The 26,380-nt window shown below is 33.3% G+C and overlaps 1 protein-coding gene across 6 annotated transcripts in view; it reads left to right on the forward strand.

Moving 5' to 3' along the window:
- The first annotated feature begins 9,105 nt into the window (after positions 1–9,105).
- Positions 9,106–26,380, forward strand: part of LOC144433749 (vinculin-like) — a 71,542-nt gene continuing 54,267 nt past the window's right edge. For all 6 annotated transcript variants that reach the window (XM_078122108.1, XM_078122110.1, XM_078122111.1 and 3 more), the window contains exons 1-2: positions 9,106–9,295; positions 26,231–26,338. In XM_078122108.1, the coding sequence (XP_077978234.1) occupies positions 9,239–9,295; positions 26,231–26,338 (165 nt within the window). In that variant the 5' untranslated portion in view covers positions 9,106–9,238. The remainder of the gene's footprint in view (positions 9,296–26,230; positions 26,339–26,380) is intronic.

A 26,380-nucleotide genomic window follows, 5' to 3' on the forward strand; every position in this document is an offset into this window, starting at 1 on the left:
GTTATTTGTTGGTCTTGGTTGTTTCATTGAGGTGATACATTTCAGAAGGGAATTGATTAAAGGGGCAAAGCCTGTAACATTATAGATTTTTTGTGGTTACTTGTATATCATGTTGGGATATATACCTATGTCTCTAACCACTAAAGAATGAAGAATCATGTCTTACAACAGGTACAGCTGTCACCTGGAAATCTGATATTTTATATACGACATAATTGTTTAGTAACCTATAAATTCAAAACACATCACTGTGTTTCAAAGGTTGTTTGCACAGATTTTACTATCTCTAGCACACTATGTTTACTCAGATTTGTTTCTAAATAACTTATAAAACATATTGACAGTATACATTTTGTACACCAATGTTAACCGGAAATTGGCCCTCAGTTGCAGACCTTGTCCCTTTAAAGCAACAGTTGCTGTAACTTTTGGAATTTTTTTCAACCACTTCTAATCTACGAGAAGACTACTTTTGTGATGAATGTATTTGCCAACTCTCATCTTGCAGCTCTGTATTAGAGCTCCATGTACTACCTACAAGCTACTGCAGGTGCAATTTGATGTGGTGAAAGTTTAGGTCTATACCAAAAAATTCAAAATCACAAACGTACATAAAATGGTTTATTCTAGAGCTAATTTGCCATCATTGAGGTTATACTAGCAATGCATTGTCAACCAAACCAGTATTTCCGAAGGACAGTTGTCTGTAAATTTTCACCAAATAAAAATCATTTGTAGTTACAGCTTCTGTTACTTTTATAACCATGTAAATTACCCTCCAGGGGCCTCTCACTAAAGACCACATAGTCTGCAACTGTGTAATTCTTGTTTCTGCTTCAGTGTCATACGGAAAACAATCTATCCACATTGTTCTATGTCTATAGGTTACTCAATAAGTTGCCTCTAATGACAATGCTCGAAGATATGCAAATGATATGTAAATGATTTGATGACATCATTGTTTAGAGTGAAAGAATTACATCATAGAATCATTCATATACTACCTGAAGGATGAGAGTGTTGTCATAAGCTTATAGTAATCAAGCATGCTGCGGGTTGTTAGATACTATAAGTGATTTTCCACATGAAACTAAAATAATAACAAAATATTTTTGCTCTGTATCTCTTTATTAACTTTGTCAATTTCAGCTGTAAATATTATGTTTGTGTGACATCATTACTTAAAAGATTTATGTATGCACTAGATGACCTGGTTTGGTCAGGTCACGTTGATATCATAAAATGTATGAATAATGCAATTTAGGAGGATAAGTTCTTACCAGAGTCTTGATGGTCAAACGGTTAGAGGGACTGGCTTGTAATTTTGATTAAAATGTTGCTAGTTCATCCATCACCACTTGTTTCTGACTAGGTACTTTGACAAAATTTGAACTACTGGTGTGTCCCCTCTGACAGAGATTCTTATGTGAAGGATTTAATCCCCAGCATTTACAGTGACATCACAGATTGCATTATGCTCCCAAGTGAGTTTAAGTTATATAGGGATGTTGTGCCAATATTGGTCCATGCCAGGGGTAATAAATGTACAGCAATTTAAGCACTATTTGACATTTTAATAGGCCTACATTATTCTAGAACTGAAATTTGTTAAAGTGCAAAACTGGTGTACCCAAGTACTCCATATAGGAACCATATACACATTAAAGATTCCTATAAAGTTCCCCATATTACTAGGAGTGTAAATATTATAGCATGTTTCATTTGTGTATATTCTAATCAATAATCATACATTGTCACTGATATTTGCAAACACATTTACACAATTATATTATTTGCATGTATTAAGATATTCTAACAAGTCTGAGCAAAAAAAAATGTTACACAGGCACTTCTGAAAAGTCTGTTTATTACCACTAAGATATTTTTCTCATCACATTTGCAGCATACCTTCCTTGAATATTTTCATAGATAGTTGGAATTTCAATAGAATCATATAGGGTGGGTGGGGGGGGGGGGGAGGTATGTATTCCGCTTTGTTCTTTGTCCCCCCTTACTTCTCCTTAATCTGTGAAATATGATTTTCATGCCACCTATCAGCTAATCACCCAAGGGGTTGCCCGATGTGTGAGGGCAACCCAACATGGTATACCTTTCAGACTAACGTCTGTCTTCAAATTTGGTATACATGTACATGTACATCTACAAATCACAGATATAAACTCTGAAAACATAATAGACTAGTGAATGAAATATTTCAGCTACAGACTTTTTGTAATAAAACTATTTTCATATGATTGGACTGGAGTTTGAAAATAGATTCTTTGTCTTTTGATGTGTATGTTTCACTGTACATATAGCCTAACACCGTATGTTGGTATGAACAGATTGGGCGCGATATTTTGACATAGTTGAACCTGACATTAGGTGAATTTGATTCATCATGTCTGGAAATTATGAAATTCCGAGTAAATTTTGAATATTTCGAGTACTTGATTACTCTCAAAAAGTATAATTTTATGTACTGAGTTGTTTGAGTCTGATGTGTAATGAATTTCTATAAATTTGTTGTCAAATGTAGATGAGAATTTATTACATGTCTCAATGTAACAATATGTTACCATGGCAATGTAATGATATGTTACCATGATTTCAGAAAAGAACATAATGGGATTCTTGCAGAGCAGGTGAAACTTAAATTGTCCACAGACAATAAACTACCAAAATTAAGAAAATGCAGAGTTTCAATTCATTTGCACGATTGTTTTTACATGTAACATAAGGTTTTTTGTTACACATTACACAAACAAAATATGGACACTGATAGCATGTGCACGCATATGAAATGATGCACTTTATCTCACTGCGAACACAAATCAACGTCAGTGTCAGATAAGGCGAGGGAGATGCAAACAAATAACTTTATTTGGTCTCATAATGAGATAAAATGTAACATGTTTTTGTGCAGGCACACTGTAAGTGTCTGTATTTTGTTGTGTCTGAGGTAAAAACAAAACATGCTGCAAGTAAAACTCTATATTCTCTTAATTTTGGATGTACATCCACAAGAAACAGACTATCATTTCATCTAAATTGTGATTTTCTCATGATGCTCTCAGATTGTGGAATGAAACACATGGCACAATCATATTACTCTTTTCAAATGTCTATACTCTTTTTTTTTTGTCGCATTTCATTTGAAATGGCAGACAGGATAGCAAATGTATATATAGCATATGAGATATCTGGATGTAGATGAAATTAATATCTTCATAGTTAGTTATAATGTGCTAAAGGTTTCTTTAGATTTGAAAAATGAAGTGTTTCCAACTTTACAGATGAGGGCTAATAGAAAAGTTTCCAAGTGCAACTTGCAGTAATTTTTTTTTCCAGAACCTGTTGAAAAAATAAAGATACATGTTTACATTTACATATGAAATGTAAATTCACGATCGAGAGTGAACGTATGATTTTTGATTACATTTTATTGTGTTGGAAAGTGAATTTTTTTGGCTGCCTACATAAAACAAATGTTTATACCTCGTACCATAATTTGAATACATCATTAGTAGTAGCTGTAGTAACCTTAACATCGTCATATATTCTATCAACATATCAACTTTAGATACTGTATCCACAACACAATCAACAATATATCACAAGTCCAAGTTCACAAGTCCAAGTTTTATTTTAGTCTGTTCAAAATATTATTTAGTATTCATTATAAAGGAATGAGATTCATTAGCATGTACCTCATTTGCATACATTTTTGCATATTGTATATTAATTGCCTAATTTGTGCTATGGAAATGTTTTACATATAAGCACAGAACCAATGCCTAATTTGCATATAACTACATATAAATTACCTAATTTGCATTTAAAATTTGTACCATGAGAGTATTTTATACTTATACACAGAAAGAAGGCCAAGAACCTAGACTTCATATGCATATCCTTGCATATAAATTGCCTCATTTGCATGAGATTTGTTGTATGAAAGTGTTTTGTACATAAACACAATCAAACACAACCTCATTTGCATATTATGAATTGCCTTATTTGCATAAATTAACTGCATATGAATTGCCCCATTTGCATGAAATTATTTGTGCAATACAAGTGTTTTACAGATAACACAGAACCAAGACTGAAGGAAACACTTGTTGATTACATTGAAGTGTAAACAGTACACTCAGTTACTTAAATGGACATAAAGGAACTATGAAAATTAAATATAATAATTTCATTTTGAGATTGTGTGTTGTAGTGTTCTTTTTAATTTGATTTATTGTCTTCTCCTTGTGCCATTTTATTTCAAATTGAATTTATTAGCTTAAGTATGTAAAGAGGTATTTAGAAGTGTCAAATGGAAGTTTACCATTTTGATAGAGTGATTGTCATTAATAGCCACACACTGCAGCCAACCAGCTGGACTTATATATACATGTAACTATATTATAACTTCCTGATATCTCAGAAATGAAACTTTGTAATACTTAGAATCATGAGAAATACAGATTTGACAAAATTAAAATTGCCTGAAGTTATTTTCAGATGAAAGATGACTTTGTTTATTGACATCAGATATTTGGTAGGAGATTTATTCTGAATCAGGGTATTTTTCTGATTTTTTTACCGATCATCTTGGTTTGTATTGACCTCCATAGTAGGCTGGGTGGTTGACCTGGCAAGTGTTCTCTTGATCTTGGGGGGGGGGGGGGGGGCACTAGGCTTGTCAATAAAATCATATGAAAGGCAGTGAATACACATTGATACAAGTCAGCCAAAATCTTATGTTCATATATAAACAAGTATTTGCCAATTGTTAATGTAATACAAGACATAAGTTGTACTGTATTTAAATAGATATTTACCTCTAATATTTTTTCAAGGTCATGTGTTTTCTCCGTAAATGGTATAACTTTTTTGCAAAAAAAACTAAAACAAAAACAGAAAAACATGCAGTTTTACAAAAATTTACTTAAATTTTATTGAAAAGTGAAGTACTGACCTGTTAGAATAGTAATTATAGTAAAACTACAAAATTTTGATTCACAAAAATTTACAAAGTCTGAGTATTTTTTTTCACCTCAAGATACTATTAAATCCTTTTATGGTAATTAGTTTAATCCAGTTTTACAAAATATGGGATATTGTGAGTTCTAAAATTACTTTCTGTATTGTATAACTATAATTCCGATAATCAGAATATCTCTCCTTATCTGTTGTGTTTATTTTTTGATTTAGTCTAGTTCCTGACAACTGTATTCCAATTTTACACTAAGTTATCTTCACACATTATGTCTAGTCAATCTCGTTACTCAAGGCATTACACGTAAATGTGGTTCAACCACATGCTGGACGAAGTGCAAATGGCGCATGTCAGTAGTAATCCATCACAAATTGACTGGCTGTCATCATTGCTCATTAAATATTCATTTGGTACAGCTACTTCAACTATCATGCGAATTTATACAAATATCCAACCAAACTCCACCTCCAGTCTGTTTAAACTAAAATCACTTGGGAAACGTGACAACGTCATCATGTTTATATGAACATTGTAGGTGGGAGCACAGAATTCTGTGCTTGAGTAAGGAGGTTGACTAGACATAATGTCTAAAGATAACGTAGTGTAAAATCGGAATACGGTCATCAGGAACTAGACTACTTTTGTTTTGGATTTTACCATTTCCAAGTCATGAAGACCAGTATTTAGGCTTTGTCTGTTTCCTGTTTCTCTGTATAAGTTAATACTGAATTTTAAGTTACTGCCAAATGAAATGAATTATGTGTAGTGATATTCATCTCGTCAGTGCAGTAAGGTCTTATCTGCCTATACAATTGCATAGCAGATACGACCTGATGCAATTGACAGTAAATGAGAAAGATATTGCTATGTAATATCACTATTATAGTTGGCACCATTTACTGTGGAATAAATGCTAGGCTGTATTAGGGAACTGGATGGTTGTAAAGTTTATGACAAATGTATACTTTAAGGATATTTTTGATGTATTGTTGGGTAAACTTTCAATAATAAATAATTTCAAAATACTTTTGATGAAGTAATGAAACTAGTACATTAAATAATTTCTATGTAATAATAACTTTATTTTTACTATGTTTGAATTTCTGTGCTTTCATACTGAACCATGCATCAGATAACATGTAGCGACTATGTTTAAATTATCCATATTACGTTTTCATGTTTATCATAAATTCATGCTTGAAAATATGGTAAACTGGTAAAATGTCAAAGGTTATATTATTTGCATATATTTGCATATGGAGTGGGATGCCAGATCAGGTGTATCTTTTTTCCAATCTGTAAAGAACAAAGTGACTGTATATATGGATGTAACAAGGTGTGAAGATTTATCATGGAAGAAACTGTTTGAATGTGGAACTTTATGAGAGAAGGTATTGTTAGTATTAGTGTCAAAGGTCAAGATCTTCACAGGTCATGGGTCAGAGTATCTTGTGTGCATTTTGTGAACTTCTATCAACTATAATAAGTAGTTTTATCAGCAGAATATAATCTACATGATTTTATAGGTAATTTTGCTGCCATCTAAATTTGGTTATTTTTTTATAAAGGGAGCTTAGGAATAATTTTGTTCATATCAACTCTTCAATTTGTTAACTTTAATACAGGTACTTTTTCGCCCATCTCTGACAGTGCGCCCTCTAGTGTTGTCATCGGACTGTGGTGTAATACTAATAGTAATAGGGAACTTGCAAACCCGCCATGTTGAATGTTGCTTCATTGGAAATGTGATAATAAATACTAATCAATTATTTTAAACAATGTTGACACATTGTTTGTAACCACAGATAATCCATTCACAGTCACCCTGACAATTGTGGGAGGTTTATTTTATCAGTAGGTCCAGATTAGGTATTACAATAACCACAGATAATCCCACTGTCCTTTGCATCTGAGCATTCTCAGTCTGGATTGCAAGTTCCCTATTGAGGAAAATGTGACTCAAGACAACAAGTGGGTGGACATTTTCATTACAAACTCTTCTGTCATTTGTGTAGTCAGACGACTGAATGCTTTTTTTTTACTATCAGAGTTGAAGTTATCAAAATTCAGGTTCAATATTTACACCACTGATGTAATAATCACCAGAGGACGCACTCTTTACTAAAGTTCATTTCCTTTTGTCACTTTGCCAAAGACATTCTGGCATACATGATTAATCTGAACTTTCAATCAGTCTTCTTTCAAGGCAAAGGCATTATCACAGAGAGATTTTACTTTAATAAGTTCAATCTCCAGATAAATTTGAAATAAATTGTATGATAAATTAAACATAATTGTCTCCTACATGTCATCTGTCGCGGCCGTGGTTTGTAGTTAAATGTGTAAGACTGTGCATTAGCAAAATTATTACGTCTTTTTATTCTTTGGTTTATTATAGTTTGAATTAATAACTCCCATTAGTGTGTACATGGTAGGGAACGGCTGGAAAATGTACATGAATATTCCAAAACTGAGCAAGTTACAGATGTGGTGAGAGAAAAGGAAGGAAATTCCAGGCTGATCGATAGAGGGTGCTATTGAAATGATGCCATCTTGTCAAAAACTAAGTTTCCCAGTTGTGCGTGTTCTGTGAAAGTTACTATGAACTTGAATCTGATCTGATTATTTACTTTTTATTTTACGCATGAGTAAACGTGTGCAAATATCTGAGCGATAATATAATTGCGTAATTTCCAATTGTACAGTGTTTACACTACATATTGAGTTTGGTTTGAGAAATAATTTATTAGAGATTAACACACACACACACACACACACACACACACACACACAAGCAAACATACATACATACATACACACATACATACATACATACATACATACATATACATACGTACATACATACACACACACACACACACTATATATATATATATATATATATATATATATATATATATATATATATATATATATATATATATATATATATATATATATATATATATCAATTATATATTCATTTTTGCGCGTAGTACGACGTATTACTGTAGCTGTAACCAGTGCGACGACAGACAAGAACATCTTTCTAGATCAAAGTAGAGGATAAAGTGTATTAAAATGCCTCTCTTTAAAACAGAGAATCTTCATGATACAGTATACCCGGAAATATTCTGAGAGAAATACATGTACAGGATGGCTTGAAAAGTATGACATGTATATCTCAAACCACAATGGTAATTAAAGATCTAGGATGTGATATATAGCTCATGATGAACGTACAAAGTTGTGTAAGCAACATCGCAGGTACTATGAATTGACTTGAAATTCACAACCACCTAATTTTTTTTTTAAGTTTTCGCTGTAATTCAGATTTTCATTTTAAATTTAGGTCCCACTGCACTGTTCGACCACACGGTAGCCTGATAGACATGTACGCTACCTTTTAGAACTCATTCAATATCAATCAATCAATCAATCAATCAATCAATCAATCAATCAATCAATCAATCAATCAATCAATCAATCAATCAATCAATCAATCAATCAACCATCCACTAAGTCACCCACCTATAACCATCCCGCCCATCTACTAAATAAAATAATCTAGGTTGAGCCATATAAAGAAAAACAAAATGTTCTCTTTTTTTCCCAATTTGTGTTGTCAACTTTTGTCGCGATTGACAAGGTTTATTTCGTTCATGACAGATGCCAAGCACACACAACGGCGAACATCAATGTGCGGAGCCAAGAAGGCGTTGATAGTCATTCGTCATATACTCTTCTAGATACATAGATATTGTGAGAGGTTACCAGCTGGTCCATCAGCTGATGACATAAACATTTGAGTCACTTGGCAATGCTATATTTGGCATGATTCAAGAATCGCAAGTATTTGTTAGAGGCCGTGCGGTTTCAAAATACCCCAAAAGCATCTACCTATTCATAGGAGACTTCTACTCATTTTCAAAGTATCAATGTAAATATACAGCATATAGCAACTAGTTAAAGTGCATTGGAATACACACATCGTTAATGAAAACAATATTTGTATCGATTATTACAGTTTAGTACTCGAAACTGCAGATTGTCGCCCTTTTGTTATTTCGACGTGTGGGGGCGTACTTCCACGTCCTTGCTTGTCCGGTGCACCGAAAACTACGAAGGATACAGTGCACTTGTCGGAGGTCGTCAACTCTCGCCAGGAACTCACTCAGACTGTCGTAGTTGACAAAACTGTGCGCTTGTTCAACTCAGTAACAGTTACACTACAAATCAAGCGCCATGCCGGTATTTCACACGAAGACGATTGAGAGCATTCTGGACCCTGTCGCCCAGCAGGTACGAAAAGAAAACTTGTTATTCATTTTTAGTGACGAGTCGAATCATTCTGAAGCACGAAATCATTATCAACAGAGATATTTTCTATGTCAGGTCGGAGTAGAAATATATAGCAAAGTCCTCAGCCCTGTGTATATATTGTGGCGTTGAGAGCCAACTTTAAAATCGCTTTATTGTCAGGGAGGTTAGACTGGGTTAGTGACCCAGATCATAGCTTTTGAACTTAATTCCAGACCCCATCAGCACGAAATCAAGTAAAGTTTGCAAGACACGCTTCTTAGTTTTTGACCCGCCCAATCTTTTGCAGAGCTGACCTCGAAAAAATAACACCAGTAGCTTGTACAGTTTACACAGCAAAACGTAAACCTGATATTTAGGACATTGCGATTGAGTGCAAACTCATAAACGTAGATCAAAATAACATATTAAACATGGCTGCCATTAATATTGAAACTGAACTTCGTGTGAGTGGTGCGAAATACCATCTGTATGCAAGACACGTGTCTATCGGATGCAATAACAGTATATCTTGGCATTTATATTTAATATATTATTGCCCTACTTAGTAAAGTATGAATGCTTATCAGTCGAACTATGTGAGTGATGACTACACGTTTGAAGCATGACCTACCGTGGAGGTCATATGCAAAGGTGCCAAACCCACTTTTGATACACCATCTATAATATACAGAACCCTGAAGTGGACTGTTTATTTTCAAAATCTGCACACACGAAGAAATTGATGACATGATTCCTGTTACTCAGGTCATAGGTTATAGAAGAGTTCTTGGCCATTTTATTTTACTTTTATGTGTCTCATTGACTGCATACTTAGAATTCCACTCAACGTATTTATGCTACACTGGTTGGTGGTACTGATTTTGGGCTTTGCCTAATGAGGAGCTACATTCTGTATTTACCTGTGTCTAGTAGTATAGGCACGCCGTAGTAGGCACTTGAATTTTCTTCATGTGAGGCTAAAAACTGTAATGATGTATGTCGAAATTTTAAGAGTGAATTGTAATGACAGAGAAGGAGTCTGGGGTGATGGCATTGGAAATGTGTGTGTGTGTGTGTGTGTGTGTGTGTGTGTGTGTGTGTGTGTGTGTGTGTGTGGGTGGGTGGGTGGGTGGGTGAAGGGGGGGGGGTGCTGGATGGGGAAAACAGTTGGAATGCAAGGAAGGGCATGTATGCAATGATCACTTGAATGTAGGCATTGAATAGCTCCAAGATTTTAATGTTGTTTATTTCACGAAATGATTCATTTCATGATGTGTTGAAATCTAATATATATCCAATGTAGGCTTATATTTCAGCATTTCCTGTCAAAAAAAATGTTTGTGAATTATTAGAGAGAGAGTGAAGGAAACTCAAAATAATGAAATTTAATTAAGGTAATATTACCTACCGTGTCCAGAATTTAAAAATTGCAATATTTTACTTTAATTGTCAATTTCATCACATTTCAAGCCATTACAGCATTTAATCATAACATTGTCAGTTATTTAAACCAAGCCAATATTACTCACCCTGTGTAGTATTTAACAAATGTTGTCTTTAATTTAATTGTCCATTTCATCACATTCCCAGCCATACCACATTCAATCATAACATTGTCAATTTCTACTAAATGAAATTGATCCCATGTACATATCAAAATCGCAAGGGAATTTCCTGTAATTTCATTATGATCTCCCTGCACAATTGGTATCTAAGGAAATGACACGATTTCCTAAACATATTTCCCTTTCTACGTATATTATACAAACCCATATTCACCAACAATGGACCCAGTTTTTAATCAAATTATGGGATGAGTCGTGAGATGATATTCTTTCCCCTCTCATTAAATCAATATCATTAATCATTCGTCATATATAATTCGTAGGTATAATTTCAGTCGTTCATTTCATCGATTTTTGCAGATGAAAAATTGATATGGAAATAAATCAAAACACAATTACATGTATGGAATTAATCAGAATAAATAAAAGAATAATGGGAATTTCAAATTTGGTACGACTCCATAAATAAAAAAATTATCAAATTATAGTGTAAGATTTGAAACTTGTTTATTGCGTTAAAATTGTTCATGCAAACCATAGACCCTACACATGTAGGGTCTATGTGCAAACACATTAAAATGTGTATGAAACTTACATTTTGTAATTAGTTTCCCACTCTTAATATGTGTCTGTGATTTCCATGGAAATTTAGGTTTGATGCATATAAAATAATGTACATTTCATCAGACCCTTCCCCTTCCTTCCAGCAATAATCTTATAAAAATAATGGAAAATATTTTCAAAAGTGTGTCTACTGATACAGTCATAGTGTATACAATTTTTAGTAGAAGTGTCTAAATTACAATGTTAATATAATGTACATTTCACCCTTGTTTAATTTCCCTCCAGATGAATACCATCTCTTTATAGTATATTTCTTTTGATATGCAAATTCAAACTGACAACTCCATTTGTCACCACTTTTAAAATGATCTCTTGAGAAAAACTGTCAATCATAAATTTATTAAATTTGACAGCTCATAGAAATTTAATGTAATATTTGCATATAGTGTTAATACTAGAGTGTGAATTGACTCATCTGGTTGTTCATCTTTTTAAAACTAAAATAGAAATTTCACTCAAAACTTTGATATTTACCCTAGGAAATTAAAAATTCTGTAACTATTATTTTATATGTATTTAATACAGGATGTGCTAATGAGAAAAGTGTTTGATACTAACATTCTTTCATTCATCATTTTTTTATGGATGTCAGTTTCAAACCTATGGAATTAGGTAATGTACATTTCTCAAGGGCAATTATTACGTAATTATGAATTCACTTTTATGTGTATGTTTCAAGGATCCTTCAGTTAGGCAGGATTGAATGTTTCAACCATTCAAATTAAGTAACGATGTACATTTCTCAGAAAGAAGTATTTTGTAATTTTGATTTATTTCCATGAAAAATGAGAACGTTACGTTAAAAATAAAAGCAATTGGTATGCTAACTGGTGAAATGTATTACTAGTGTATAAATGTACATTTCTAAGGTTGAAGTGGTCTTAATGTGAGTTCATTGTATAGGGTGTTTTAGTATGGTTACAGCACTACAGTAACAAAGCCCATTGTAATATTGAGAGTGACTTGGTGACAGTTGATGGAATGACTGATGGATGTTTAATAGGAACACACACAACTCAGTTCAAACATGAAATAGACATACTCATGTACTTGAACATTATAAAGGGTACACCCATGTCCATGAAATGTATACCCATGTCTCAAATTACATTCCCAAACCTAGTAAATTACTAAATTAATCACAGAAGTTATTGTTTCTGACAGGGATAAATTACCATGAGTTTTATTAACTGTGCTAGTACTATTCAAAAAACACTATTCAAAATCTTATTGACATCTTTGTAAAATCCAGTCAATTTTCATAACACCAGTGTATGGTTTAACTATGCACATGTATCATTTGTTTGTGGAGAAATATATTCATTCAAAAATCAAGAATTTTTAACAAAACATTGACATTTTTAATAATTACTGAATGTCAATTTTATATTTTTACAAAACATTAACATATTTTGTAATCTTTCTTTTAAAAATTGGCTCACCCTTGGTAACATGGAAGAACTTTTTGTTTGTTTGTTTGTTTGTTTGCTGTTCTTTTTCTTTAAAAAAAAAATAGAAATTGGAGGTGCGGTACCTCATATAAAAAATACAATGAAGTCTTGCAATTTATGAAAGAGGAAATTTCAATTTATTTTTACGTATTCATTTTAGATACATTTCGTGAATATTTTGCACACATAGTAAATACATTGTAATATACATGTACATGACACATATGTATACAATGTACTGTTGTACTGAAAACCCCCACATATTTCCCAAAAGTGAGCAGATTTTCTGAACTTAATCCAGAATGTGTTTAAGTGTACGACTAGTGCTGCACATACATGTACATTGTACTATCTTTGTTCATCTCGTTCATATTTAGGAAAGACATTAAAGCTGCACTAGCTGCAACCGGAATGTTCTTTGAAACTATTTGGTTAAACATGATAACATACATGTACTTGTAATATTGTACACTCTGACCAGTATTAAATCCCCAGTGGGTAAATGTATTCATATGTATACACATAATATGGTACAATAAATCTAATAAAAAAAAAATTTGGGTCCATACCGAAAAATAAATATTCCCAAATACAACCATGAGTTCAACTTATTACTATACTACTTGTAGATAAAATAGATCTCTAATTAATATACCCAATGTCTAATTACTAGTATTAACAATTTTCAGTGAACATATTTTTTGGTTGTCTGATCAAAATAATAATGCTCCCGTTACAGCCAGTGCAGCTTTAACACATGTATATAGGGCTTAGCAGCATTTGATTTCATTTTGACATCAAATCCCCAGTGTACACTTTTTTGAAATTTATAACTTTAATTCCTAAATGTCAAGATCAGAGCAGGATTGAACAGTACATTTTTTTTTTACCAATCACAGATCTGTTCTCTGGAGAATAATTTGAAACCCCACAAGATTTTCTATCTGATGAATTTTTTTGTGCCTGCAAGGTATTTCAGCGTAGATCAATTTCACACTTGTTAGTTTCTGAAAGTGAAATGTACGTCTTGATAGCCTGTATAGCCTACATGTACATCATGTATATATCAAGTGTACATGTACTGATGTAGTTTTCACACACACCATGAAGACATATTGACTGATGTAGTGAAACTCCCATAGATGAAAGGTCACTGCCTTAGACGACCCTTGACCCCTAAAGAGTTCCCATGGTGAACATTTATAACTGTAAATTCTCAGGTTTAAGGGAAAAAGTTGAAAATTTGATTCAGATGAAATGACTGGTATGTTTTCTCTAACATTCACAGTAAAGTCCATTTCATACACTGTAAATGCCTGGATATTGATTGCATGGAATGAATCCCACTGAATTAAGTGTGCATGTACATCTGTATGTCCCTGGGGTGTGTGTGTGTGGGGGGGGGGATGGTTTGGTTCACTGACATGTGAACACCTTTTCTGGTATGAAAAATAGCAAATATTTACCCCTTTTCAGACAACACATAAATAAAGGAAAACTACCTTGAAAAACAAAAGCAAGTCTTTGGCATGAACCCCTTTCCCTGGACCCCTTTACACTATTTTACAGACCAAAAAAAAAGCAAAAACTTGAGTACAGCCCATTCCTATTTCAGACTTGCCCCCCCCCCCCCCCCCCCCCTCCTCTGGTAGAATTGCTCAATACTTTACAAACAACTTTTCAATCGGAATATCGCTTTCACCCCCACCCCCACCCCCATGTGCAGACAATAAGGAGAAATTAATATTACATATATTTTTGTTCGTGGTTGGTCATCAGAATTATGAATTAGCATATTCTACTCATCCAAATTGTTACTTCAGACCAGCTACATGGTACATTTGTACTCGTAGTGCCTCTTAGGAACATTTCCAAAGACTACATTTTTTTGTACATTTTTATTTTTTTGTCAATTAAACTGTGCTAGATACAGTGAAGTGTTGAATATCCTGTTGTTATAGATATAGCTTTGAAAAATATGCACTCCTAATATCCTGCCTCTCTGAGGAAGATGTGTCGGAGTCTTCAAAGAGCACATTTTTAGAGTTGTGATGAATAAATGATGCATAGCAAAGTTTTATATAAACACCCTTACAATTTGTATGTTGATTTACGAAGCAAGTATGCCATCCATACATATCAGATCTATGTTAGGGGATCTAATCCTATCCTTATCCTATCCTTAAATCTAACAGAACTCCCTAGTTATGATACAAATATGAAACTCTTATACAGTCAGTTCACTGTCCTTATGTTCTTGCCGATGTTTTAAACAGTGCTTACTGACTCAGAGGTGACAAATAGGACTGGACGTTATTATCTAGGCATGCATGCACATACGTATTTTGAATTAGGGATGGTACATTAATTCCCAAATGTGGTTTTTGTCGGATACTGTCTTGTAAGATATACTGGAATGAATATTACTGTCCTGTAAACTAAGTATATTGGAATGAATAAAAGATGTGAGAGAATTGTGATTCACTGTCTAGGTAGTGGTGTTATTTTTAATGTTGACGGTACTTGACATGTCCAACCATTCAGACTCAGTCTACTGGTATTTTACTTGACTCACACCACTGATCTCGTCACCTCTTAAGCCATCTAATGTCAATTTACACTGTACCAGGTTTCATCCTGTGTTTTCATAAGGCTTCACAAATCAAATTGAAATATCAGAGTTGAGGGAAATCCAACATGAATGTTGGTTTATTAATACAAAATGTACCAAGTTTTGTAGATTTTATATTATATACATGTCCATACATACATTTATTCTGTACCATACTTTTGTTAGAAAGAGACCAGGGTAAAATCTCATTCACATTTAGTGTTCTCCCCAAGTGCATGTACAATAGAGTTCTTATAGCATATAAGCTAATTTACATATGAATAGCATACTTAGAGCGGCCTCTCCACCGAAAAAGGGACTATAAGAATGTGCTCCAATTTGCGTACTGCCAATGGATGTCTTTACTTTCCATAGATTCAAAATGAAACATAGAGAAAATCATAGAAAGTTATTTCAACTTTGCTAAAGTACATTTAACATTTGGTAGTTTTAAAAATGCTGACGAAAATAATATAAGTAGGGTCAAATGATATGCATAATATTCATGTATTAATTTGTAAGTTTAGTTTTATGAATGTATTGGTATGATAGCTGTCCAGTGGTGGAAATAAAAACCTAACAGGGAAGTCATGCTGGTTGGTTTCTACAAATACAAAATGACCTTCTACATGTACCTGTAGTCAACATGGCTGCCAGCCACTCAATACACATCACAGACTTATGGTGATTGTAATCGCATGCTACATTTTGTGTCCAAACCAACTGTTGTGAAATATGGTTTTGAAAATGTCAAGAAATTAAGACTATGACATGTCTGTGTATGGGCTGCTTGAAGGGGAACACCACTCTAGGAAATCAAGTTATTTGCATGAATTATGAATATTCATGATTCCTAAGTGCTTATTACCTTCAGATAAACAGAGTTTCAGTTTAGTATTTCTTGGCAATCGCTTGGAATTTATGTGATGTGAAATTATATAGCAAATGACTATCTGTAACATGAAGATTATGAAAATATCTATATTTCATACATTTCTCTTTAACATGCACCCCACAGTATGTAAATTATAATTCTTTTGAAATGAAAACAAATGAAAAAATTCTAGATTTGCCATAAATTCAAAATTCCAGTGTAGAGTGATGAAATTATAACATAGCTTTAGATTCAGTAATCTAATAGACACGGATACAAAACATACATGTACCTGTTATCCAGATATAAACACATCCCTTCCATCGTTTTATCAAACGATAAATATGACCCCATTAGGTTAATTGATGACAAAACCTAATGAAATAAACATGAAGTCATCAATAACAATGACATATTTATGATCTAAATGCAATGTTGAAAGCCATTTGTTGTGAAAATATGTTACAGTAATTATTTGATAGGTTTGAAATAAAGTACTACTAGTAAAGTAGTTGGTAATTTATATCTTGATATACAATGTTGTATTCAAGGCTGACAGTGTGATGTAACTGTATACATCCTAATAGCCCAGTAGACCTACACGACAATAAGGTCATTAAGTCTTGCACTGAATAAGAAAATTAGCAAGCTTTGTAACCTCACAGTGTAATCAAAGATCAAATTTTTTTGGGGGGTGAAAATAAGTCAAAACGAGGTTTTAATGAGTCACTATATATCCACATGTAGGAGTGGTGTACACATACATGTAGAGTAATGGGCTGGGGAACAGTAAATTCCGGTGGGTCCCAAGAAATTGATACATACATGTGTACATGTACATGTTGCGTTGATCATTGGTGCTTCAAATCGGCTGGTAAGACAGCTAGTAAGCATTATGTAAGCATACATGATGTAGTTGCAACTATACTTATAGAATACTTAAGATACACAATGTATGTAGACTATGTCATTTTAACATTATAAAATGTCAAGGACCCTGAAGTCATAATAAGTACATTCCAGTAAATATCACAATACTTGTAATGTAATGATATGGTTTCAATTCAATATATTTCTGTGGATGGCCCAAAAAAGAATTGCTGGGACGTTTTAAAAAAGAAGATGTAAACAACAACAACAACAACAACAACAAGAATGATATTGTTTAGCATCAATTTTAATATCTTCACTCTGTAATTATTTGGTATATAATGAATTCTGCTAGCAGTATTTGATTTTGTAGTGGCAAGATGAACTGAGTGGAGTGTAACAGAGTTGAACCAAGGCCAGACAGTGTAAAGTTTCTATTGTACATGAGTGGGTATGGGATGACCTCTTAGACTGACCTTATGTCAGTGACCTGCTGCTGGGTTCGCTCTTCTTGGATTACAGTGTGTGTGTGGGTGAAAGGTCATTTGTTGACCCTAAACCAAACACACCCTAAATTCATTTGAGACAACATCATCCTGTCAGTATGGCAGATCCATACCAGATTAGGAATAAAATTTGGTGTGAAAATAAGTTGTTTGGTAGACCTTTAGAAAAAGTTGGTGCAGAATAAAGCATGTTTCTCTCTATACTGTTGATAAGATTACTCTAATGCAAGTACCTGGGATTGAAACATGGCCCTTTAAAATGCTAACATTTTCTGTTGTCTGCAGTGTGGTAGGCAAGAATGTGGTTATGAAACTTCAAAGTGAATGTTTACAAACAGCAGTTTATCCTAAGGCTTCACTACTATATATGTACTAGTTGAAAACAGACAGGACTTCTGCCTATGGAGACTCTTCACGTACAAATGTTGGTATGCATGTTAGATAAAGCCAGAGGATCTTTCATACAAGTATATTTTGTTCTCGAAGGCTGGTCTTTGATAAAGGCGATTGCAATGTATGTTTAGAAAACAGTTGCCTGGTAGAACTCTAGAAAAACTTTGGTCCAGAACAAAAGAGTGTTCCTGTAATCCTTTTGGTGCCACTGATAAGATAACACCAATGCAGTTATGCAAGAACCTGGGATTGAAACACAGGCCTTTAACTTGATATTTGGGTTGTCACTTGTGACTTGAACTTGAAAGTATAATAAGTATTAGAAAAATTATTGCATTGTCAATCATAATACTTGTAATTCTATAAAATTTGTAACATTATAAAATACAACAATCCTTCACTAATGGCAATATAGGAAGATATGACATTCCACCAATAAAGTGACATCACAGAAGGTGGACAGTTAGTTACATGTAGATGTACATAAACTGACAAGTACTTTCACACCTGAATTTACATATTGAAGCTAACCTTTTCACATGTCTGGTTGCTCAACACCTCCAGTAAATTTAGATCATTCTGTCAGATTCAGTTAGACACTGAAGGACAAGTGATTTGTTTGAGACATGTCTGTTTCTCAATCAAAAGTGGAAGAAGAGAACTTACAGTATACATGTGAAAGTACTTTTAGCACAATGTGGGAAAGTAATTTACATTATTATTTGAAAAAAAAATGTTATGAAAAATAACAAAAATGAAAACAAACTTTGCTATCTACATACATATTATACAGTTACTGCCAGGGTTCTGAAATCCTGTTATTGTTCTGCAAGGGCTTGGTGGAGAAATACAATGTAGATGGAAACCATGAATTAAAGTTTGATTGACAGGGTCAAACATGTACAAAACTTAGTAGGATTAGAAAGTTCAAAGTTGAACACTTAGAGGTATTTACAAATTGAGTGTTAGCAACCTGTCAATCATTGGAATGCTGATATCCTATGACTGGGTTGTATGGTACATGTATGACATGACATGATACAGAACACCTCCAATTGATTTTGTTAGTAAAATCAAATTTTCACATAATAGTACACTATGTTACTATACTACATGTACATGTACTTGCTGACTGATTAGAAATACAAAAAACTCTAAAGCTGAAGTCATGTGTATGATTGATGACTTGCATATAGATCACTTATCTTGCTGCTAGACGTTCGGGCTTTCTTCCGATACGATAAGCGAACAAAGTTCGCAGTGAGGGCTTGCACTCAGATGTGACACTTTACATGTATGTGGGTACACTATTATATTTTGGTCTGCACCTAAAATTATTTTGTGATCAAGTCAATCTCTACAGCAGTCATGTAGCTCATTATAAAAGTAGCTGGTCAAATGTGAAAAGTTGGTGGTGATATACAATGTAGAGGTCCAAAGAATGTCCAAAGGATTGTCAAAGAAATTAGTTGAAAATTAGTCGTTTAAATGTTGTGGAGTAGGCAGTTGTTTTTGCCAGCTACTCACCCTTACCAACACCCCACCCCTGTGCAGTGCATATAGGAAACAAGTGTCCGTTCTTTTAGCATGACACTGACCTCATAACGAACCCCTTCTACACTTACATGTACCATGTACATTGTATTGTGAAAATCCTGTTTAAAAGGCCAGGGTTTCAGTCCCAGGTTCTAACATTTGTATTATCTGATCAGAGGAGCTGTAATGATTACATTGTATATAAGATTATTATTTTGGTAGTTCTGCACCAACTTTTTCTATACATGTACATGTAGCTCTGCCAGATGCATGTATTTGTTTTTCACATCTAAATTTTAATTAAAACTTCATCTTTAACAAACTTTTTTTGTGCCTGAAAATGGCATTTCCAATAGCCACCATACATCATGTAATGTTAATCCTGAGATCAACACCTGTAGTTAAGTTATTTAACCACACCCTAACTTTCTCAGTGTAAATCGTTTTAGAAATTTGAGATCAAAGACTTTATAGAAAGCCATGCTGTTTAGTACACCCATAATTGTCCCAGCAGTGAGTGAACACAAAAAGTGAACATTACATGTAGTTCCAAAGACTATTAGTATTAGTATAATACAGCAATAGTATGTTTCTAGTCATGCGTAGATTGACAGTGGTGTTACAGGGTAATTTGGTCACTTTATCCCAAGGTTTACAGCAGTTGTGGTAATTTTTCTGACCTTGTTTAGTAATCTTGATCGTGTGAGTGTATTTACAAAAAATGTGTGTCTGCTATGAGAGATACAATGTACATGAACAAGACTATTAGTGGCACTAGTGTTATTGTTCTCAAAATTTATATATATATATATGAAAATATGAAAATGTATGATTTAGACAATAACCTACATTTTGTTAACTTTACGTATTTATACCGTGATGCATGTATGTATGTGTGTGTGTACATTTTTTTTGTACGTGTACATGTACATCGATACATTAATTAATGCAAGTAGAGATGTGAATGTACAATGTACAATACATGAACAGTATGTGTACAGTACATATGAAATCAGGTAGTACATGTAAGTACATTTTGTACATCATGTAAGCATACAAATGTACATGTCATGTCCATGTCGTGTACATGTATGTTCATTTCTATGAATGCATGTAAAATGTCAGTAAGTGGTTACATTTTGTATTTCCTTACAAGTTTGAAGCCCACTTTCACCAATGTAAATGTGTAACCTGTGTTCAGTCACTTGACAAAACAAAGGCAAGCTAGAGAGGACATGAACCATCCCCATGATGCATTGCTCCAGACGTTTCCTGTATGTCAAAGGTCATCTCTGTTTAAACTCTCAGTTTTCATGGTGTCATTTGAAATAATAGTGTACATTTAAGGAGATATTGTTTTTAGGGTCACTCACTCTGTAGAAATAAATCTTAAGAAGCATGCAGCTACATTTGTATAGGGCATTGGTCTGGTGTATGTTATGAAATAGTAGGCTACTTTGAAAAGTATATTGATTTCTTTTATTTACATGTCGGGCTCTGTCTTATAATGGATATCATTCAAACATTCAATGAAAAGCGATCAAACCAAATTACTAATACAAGTTCTGTGTATTTGTAAGAGCAATTTTTTTGGATAGTTTTGGTATATTCAAAACTCTTGTAATTGTGTACAAATGTACAAAGGGAAGAAATGTAAAAAAATGTTCACAACTTTGTCATGCTTTTCATGTGTTGGAAATTTGTTCAGAAGACTCATTTTCATAATGACGGATGTCTGTACAGAAAAACATGACAAAATTTGAAGAATATGTAATTTTTACAGGCACGTACACCGATGCAAAGTTTCTCCAGGCTAAAAGGAACTTGATGACTGTGGTTGGTCATTAATATTCAACCTGTAAAGTGTCTCTTGAAAGAAAACTAATCTCCGTAATTGTCTTTTGTTCTAAGGCTATGCATGTACATGTATGGTCCAGAATCAAACACTTAAAAGTACAAAATGTACAGTGCTAGTTTCTTACAATGAGAGATTCACTGTATACATGTAGTTTATTATACCATGCACAAGCCATTTAGAACAAAAATATGGAATATATACTCTGGTTGTTCTATGTCACGACAATACATGTATGCGTCAATGTCATGATAAAGCATGTGTCTATCATTCTATGTCACTGGCACTGAAATATGAGTCAAAACATTCAAAATTACCATAACTTTCTCAGATTTTTTGTCAATATTGCTGGCGTGATTATATGTTGTTCTCCGATATTTTTCTTTCAGCTGGAAAATACTCGTGACCTAATGGTTGTCTAGTCTCCACTTGTCTATCAACTCATAGTGACAAAGACCCCTTAGGTCGCTCATATTTTCCTTGGCTGAACGAAGAAAAATATTCGGGATAACATCTACATGTAATTGTATATAGAATCATACATACATGTATTAACTGCAATAGTAATTCTCACTGATATAGTATTAAATACTCTGTTCTATTATTCATGCCATGTGTAAAGTTTTGAAGTATATTCAGTTTATTGGATCATCGCATGTGGGGGTTGTTAAAATGAGTTTACAAGGTGTGGTTAAAATGACTCTAATATGTTGGTGTATTTTATGTAAAGTTAAATACTTTGAGAACAAAAATTATACACAGCAGGTGTGAATATTCTCAGTGTCTTTATAAACTGTGAGGCATGAAATAAATAGTGCTAAATACAATGTACATATACATGTATGTATTTGAGGACCACATTGGAAATACATGTAAGTGCTTTTAAAAATACTTTTACATGTATGTGTTATCCTTGGTAATTTTTATAACTTGTATTTTAATATGTACTTGTATAAATTTTTACCCAAATAAAATTCAATTCAATTCAAAATATAAGTGTTTTATTTTTAATATGTATACATGTACATGAAAATCAGCCAAATTAAAGTTGCTTGTTCTCGGTCCTAAATTTACAGAAATTAAATACCTTATCTACAAAAAAAATGTGATAAATAGATCACATGAGGTAAATGTACAGAAATCCATGGTGAATGTGTTAGGTTGAGTGTCTTTGTATGGTGATATCAGATACACAGAATACATTTGATATTAAGACAGTCTGCATGCCGTATGATATGTGTTATGTATATGTACACATGTATCGGGTGTCAAAGTTGACTGAATAACAAATGTTAGCTGTGTTTTAAAGAAATTTTTTTGTTTTGAGAGATAACATAATGCAGGAAAAAAAAACACAAACTAATATGAACCTTTTATCTAAACAGTTTACTTGAATCTTGAATCAAATATTTTTTTTGTATGTTTTTTAACAGAAATTGTTTGAAAAACTTTGTAATTGAATTGTACATGTACAGGTATATGTTTACCCAAATTCACTTTGATTTGAGCAATTGTGTTCAATACAGTTTGAATCAAGCTGATACTGAAACTATATTTGATGAAATATTGAAAGATTGATGATATAATTATTCAGCAAATGTATTTGACATAAAAACCTACATTTTGTAAATTCTCTACACTAGTGTATTGTACATGTACCATAGAAAATGAATGACCTGTCCTATAGTATCCAATGAAAACAATTTAGATATAAAAATCCAACACTGCACCATGTACATGTAGTTAGCATGAATTCCAGGAATTTCCACTATAAGTGCTGCACCTTTTAGGAATAAACACTGAAAAAATATTTTGTGCATAAAGGTACTTATGCAATTATGTTCTAAACTTATAGTGTCACTTTGTATTATCAAACCTGCAAATTGTTGTTTTCTTAAAAGTGGCCATATGGATGAGGATTTGGTATTTATTTTGGATTTTAATGAAAACCATTTTATCATGGCTGCCTACTTGGAAAAATAAATGTGAAACAACACATACCCCGTCTGTGTTTGTAACTCAATAAATTGCAAAAGCTAAATCATTTTACACATTTTATTAATCTTTTGCAATGTATTGAGTTACAAACAAGGACTCAGCACATGTTGTTTCACATTGATTTTTCAAGTACATGTAGGAAGCCACGATAAGATTTTGTTATGAATTAAAAAATCCAAAATACATACCCAATCCTCATCCATATGGCCACGAGAAATGATAGGCAATTGGTATATGATTGTGAACTAGCAAACCTCAGTACATTACTAATTTAGTTTTAATCACAGCCTGAAATGGAATCTTTGGTTGTTTACATTGTGAACCATTTATCATAATATGTCACAGTTTATTACAAGCAATTTGACCTCAGGGACTGATGCACAAAATTGTATATAATGTATATGTCACATAAATATAACTGGCCATCGTCTAAGGTGTACATGTTTATAAAGTGATATTCCTGTGAAAGTTTTGCTGGTAGGTAGAGTGCAGAACTGTCTAAAGAATCCAAGATAGCAGAAATACATTATTCAATGGTTGAACACTGAATATTCATGACAGCTGTTTCACATGAATATTCAGTGTTCTTGAAGCAGTAAATACTAGTAATGTATGGCTATGATCTCCCATGATGCAATAGCCCATAGCAAAGATACCCTATAAATGCACGAGATCAACTTGATGTTTCTCTGAAATCACCTACAGATAATTGTTGGTGATGTAAAATCATGAAATGACTCTCCAGAACCCATGTTTTATAAAAATATCTCTATTTCCTGGAGTGGCATTCCCCTTTAATGTCAAAACCACATACTGTTTGCAGTGTTTCTATGAAAAAAAAATCACATTTGCTAGATTCTGCATACATGTACACACATGTATATCACTCATAACATGAACACTTAAATTTGCCTCTATCATGATTATGGAGGTCTTAGTTTTGAAAGAAATTCTGGTACATGCAAATTAAAAACCAACCATTGTGACTCCATTAACATACAAGTCCAAACTGTAGAGAAAGAAAGAAAGAATGTAAAAGTGTATGCTTCCTCATACAATGTATCACCCCCTATGTAATCAACTCTCAAAATTCTTCAAAATGAAAATAAAATTATCGACATTTAGAAATCAAATTCCATATTGGTCAGATATTTTAATTATGACTGTATAGTTATTTATTTTTGATAAGAGAAAACATTTTCATACATGTAGTACAAATATGAGGAAAGCCCAAACAAGTTGTCCATGAAGGTATGTGTATATTGTACAATGCAGTTTGAATGAAAGATATTCTGCAATGTGCACCAGTTGTAACAGTTTGGTATAACACAGCTTACAAGTTACATGTAGATTAAAGGCCAGGGTTTCAATCCCAGATTCTTGCTTTAGTGTTTACCTCATCAGTCAAGCCATCTTTTGTGTAGGACCAACATTTTCTATATCTCTGTCAGATAACTGTTTTTCACATAATCTACATTTGAATCCGAATCCATACTGTGCCTTTATATAGTCTAGAGACTGTGACTTTGAGGATCTGAGCTCTCTTTACTCTGTCTAGCTTTAATAGTGACAAAGAAGAGAAGAGAAGTCACGGATAGACTCTAAACTGCCATAGAGTGCAGAACTGCCTATAAGATCCAAGCTATAAAATGCTTTAACTACAGTCTGGTTTCAGATGAACAGATGGCCAGTATTTGGTCTCAATGCATCTCAATTTAAGAGTGAATGACCTCCACATCAGTCTTTAAAATCTGGATGTTTAATACATACATACATATGTATAGTCACTATATCTGTCAGCATCATACATCATTATGTCCATATCTCAGCTGGCTGAGTGATATACACCCCGGAGGGGATACCATAATATGGTATTTGGTAATTAACTAGTTCAAATCAATTGTTGGGCCTGGGGTGTCATCGCAATCCATCCATCCATCCATCAATCAATCAATCAATCAATCAATCAATCAATCAATCAATCAATCAATCAATCAATCAATCAATCAATCAATCAATCAATTGAATCACTCAAATCATTCAAATTGACTATTAAAATGTTAATACATGTAGTTTCTAAAATGTGCTAAAATGCTCCTGAATGTTTCAGGTTCTAACTCCTTTTCATAAATGTGGGGTCTACAATCACATGTACCAAATTATATACAAGGACAGTATACAAAAATGTATTTTGTCATAAGTTGCAAATTAAAAATTAAACTAGGGAAGGAAGGAACAATAATACACTAACACATGTAGATATTGATAGCCATGAAGTTACACATGTTTAAACAGCCTTGAAAATTTGTATTGAGTATGGTTCTTTGCAATCAGACAAAAGGTTATAAGGAAAATAAAGACACTTTTTTGAATCTTTCCTAAATCTGGAGTAGTACCAGGATACAAATGTATATATGTACTTGAGTAGGAGGTAAAAAAATGGAATGTACAGTGAAATACTTCATTTCATTTGGAAGTGATTTGTGAACATACAATGCAACTTCAACGACAAAGCAGCTGTCGGACTCATCCTGAATTTCATCATGTTTTTGGATTCTCTTTTCAATGTTTAGATAAAATCTTGTGATCAAACTTACTGTACAAGCCATTTATTTGTCGTAAATGTATTTCCTATTTTGTTTCTTTGACTAGGTGTCACAGTTAGTTATATTGCATGAAGAAGCAGAAGATGGCAATGCCATGCCAGATCTTAGTAGACCTGTACAGGCAGTGGGTGCTGCAGTTAACAACCTGGTTATGGTAAGTTAACACTGTTTATGATACGTGCAATCATTAACCTAG

This window comes from Glandiceps talaboti, chromosome 4 (assembly GCF_964340395.1).
Source record: "Glandiceps talaboti chromosome 4, keGlaTala1.1, whole genome shotgun sequence".
Lineage (NCBI taxonomy): Eukaryota > Metazoa > Hemichordata > Enteropneusta > Spengelidae > Glandiceps > Glandiceps talaboti.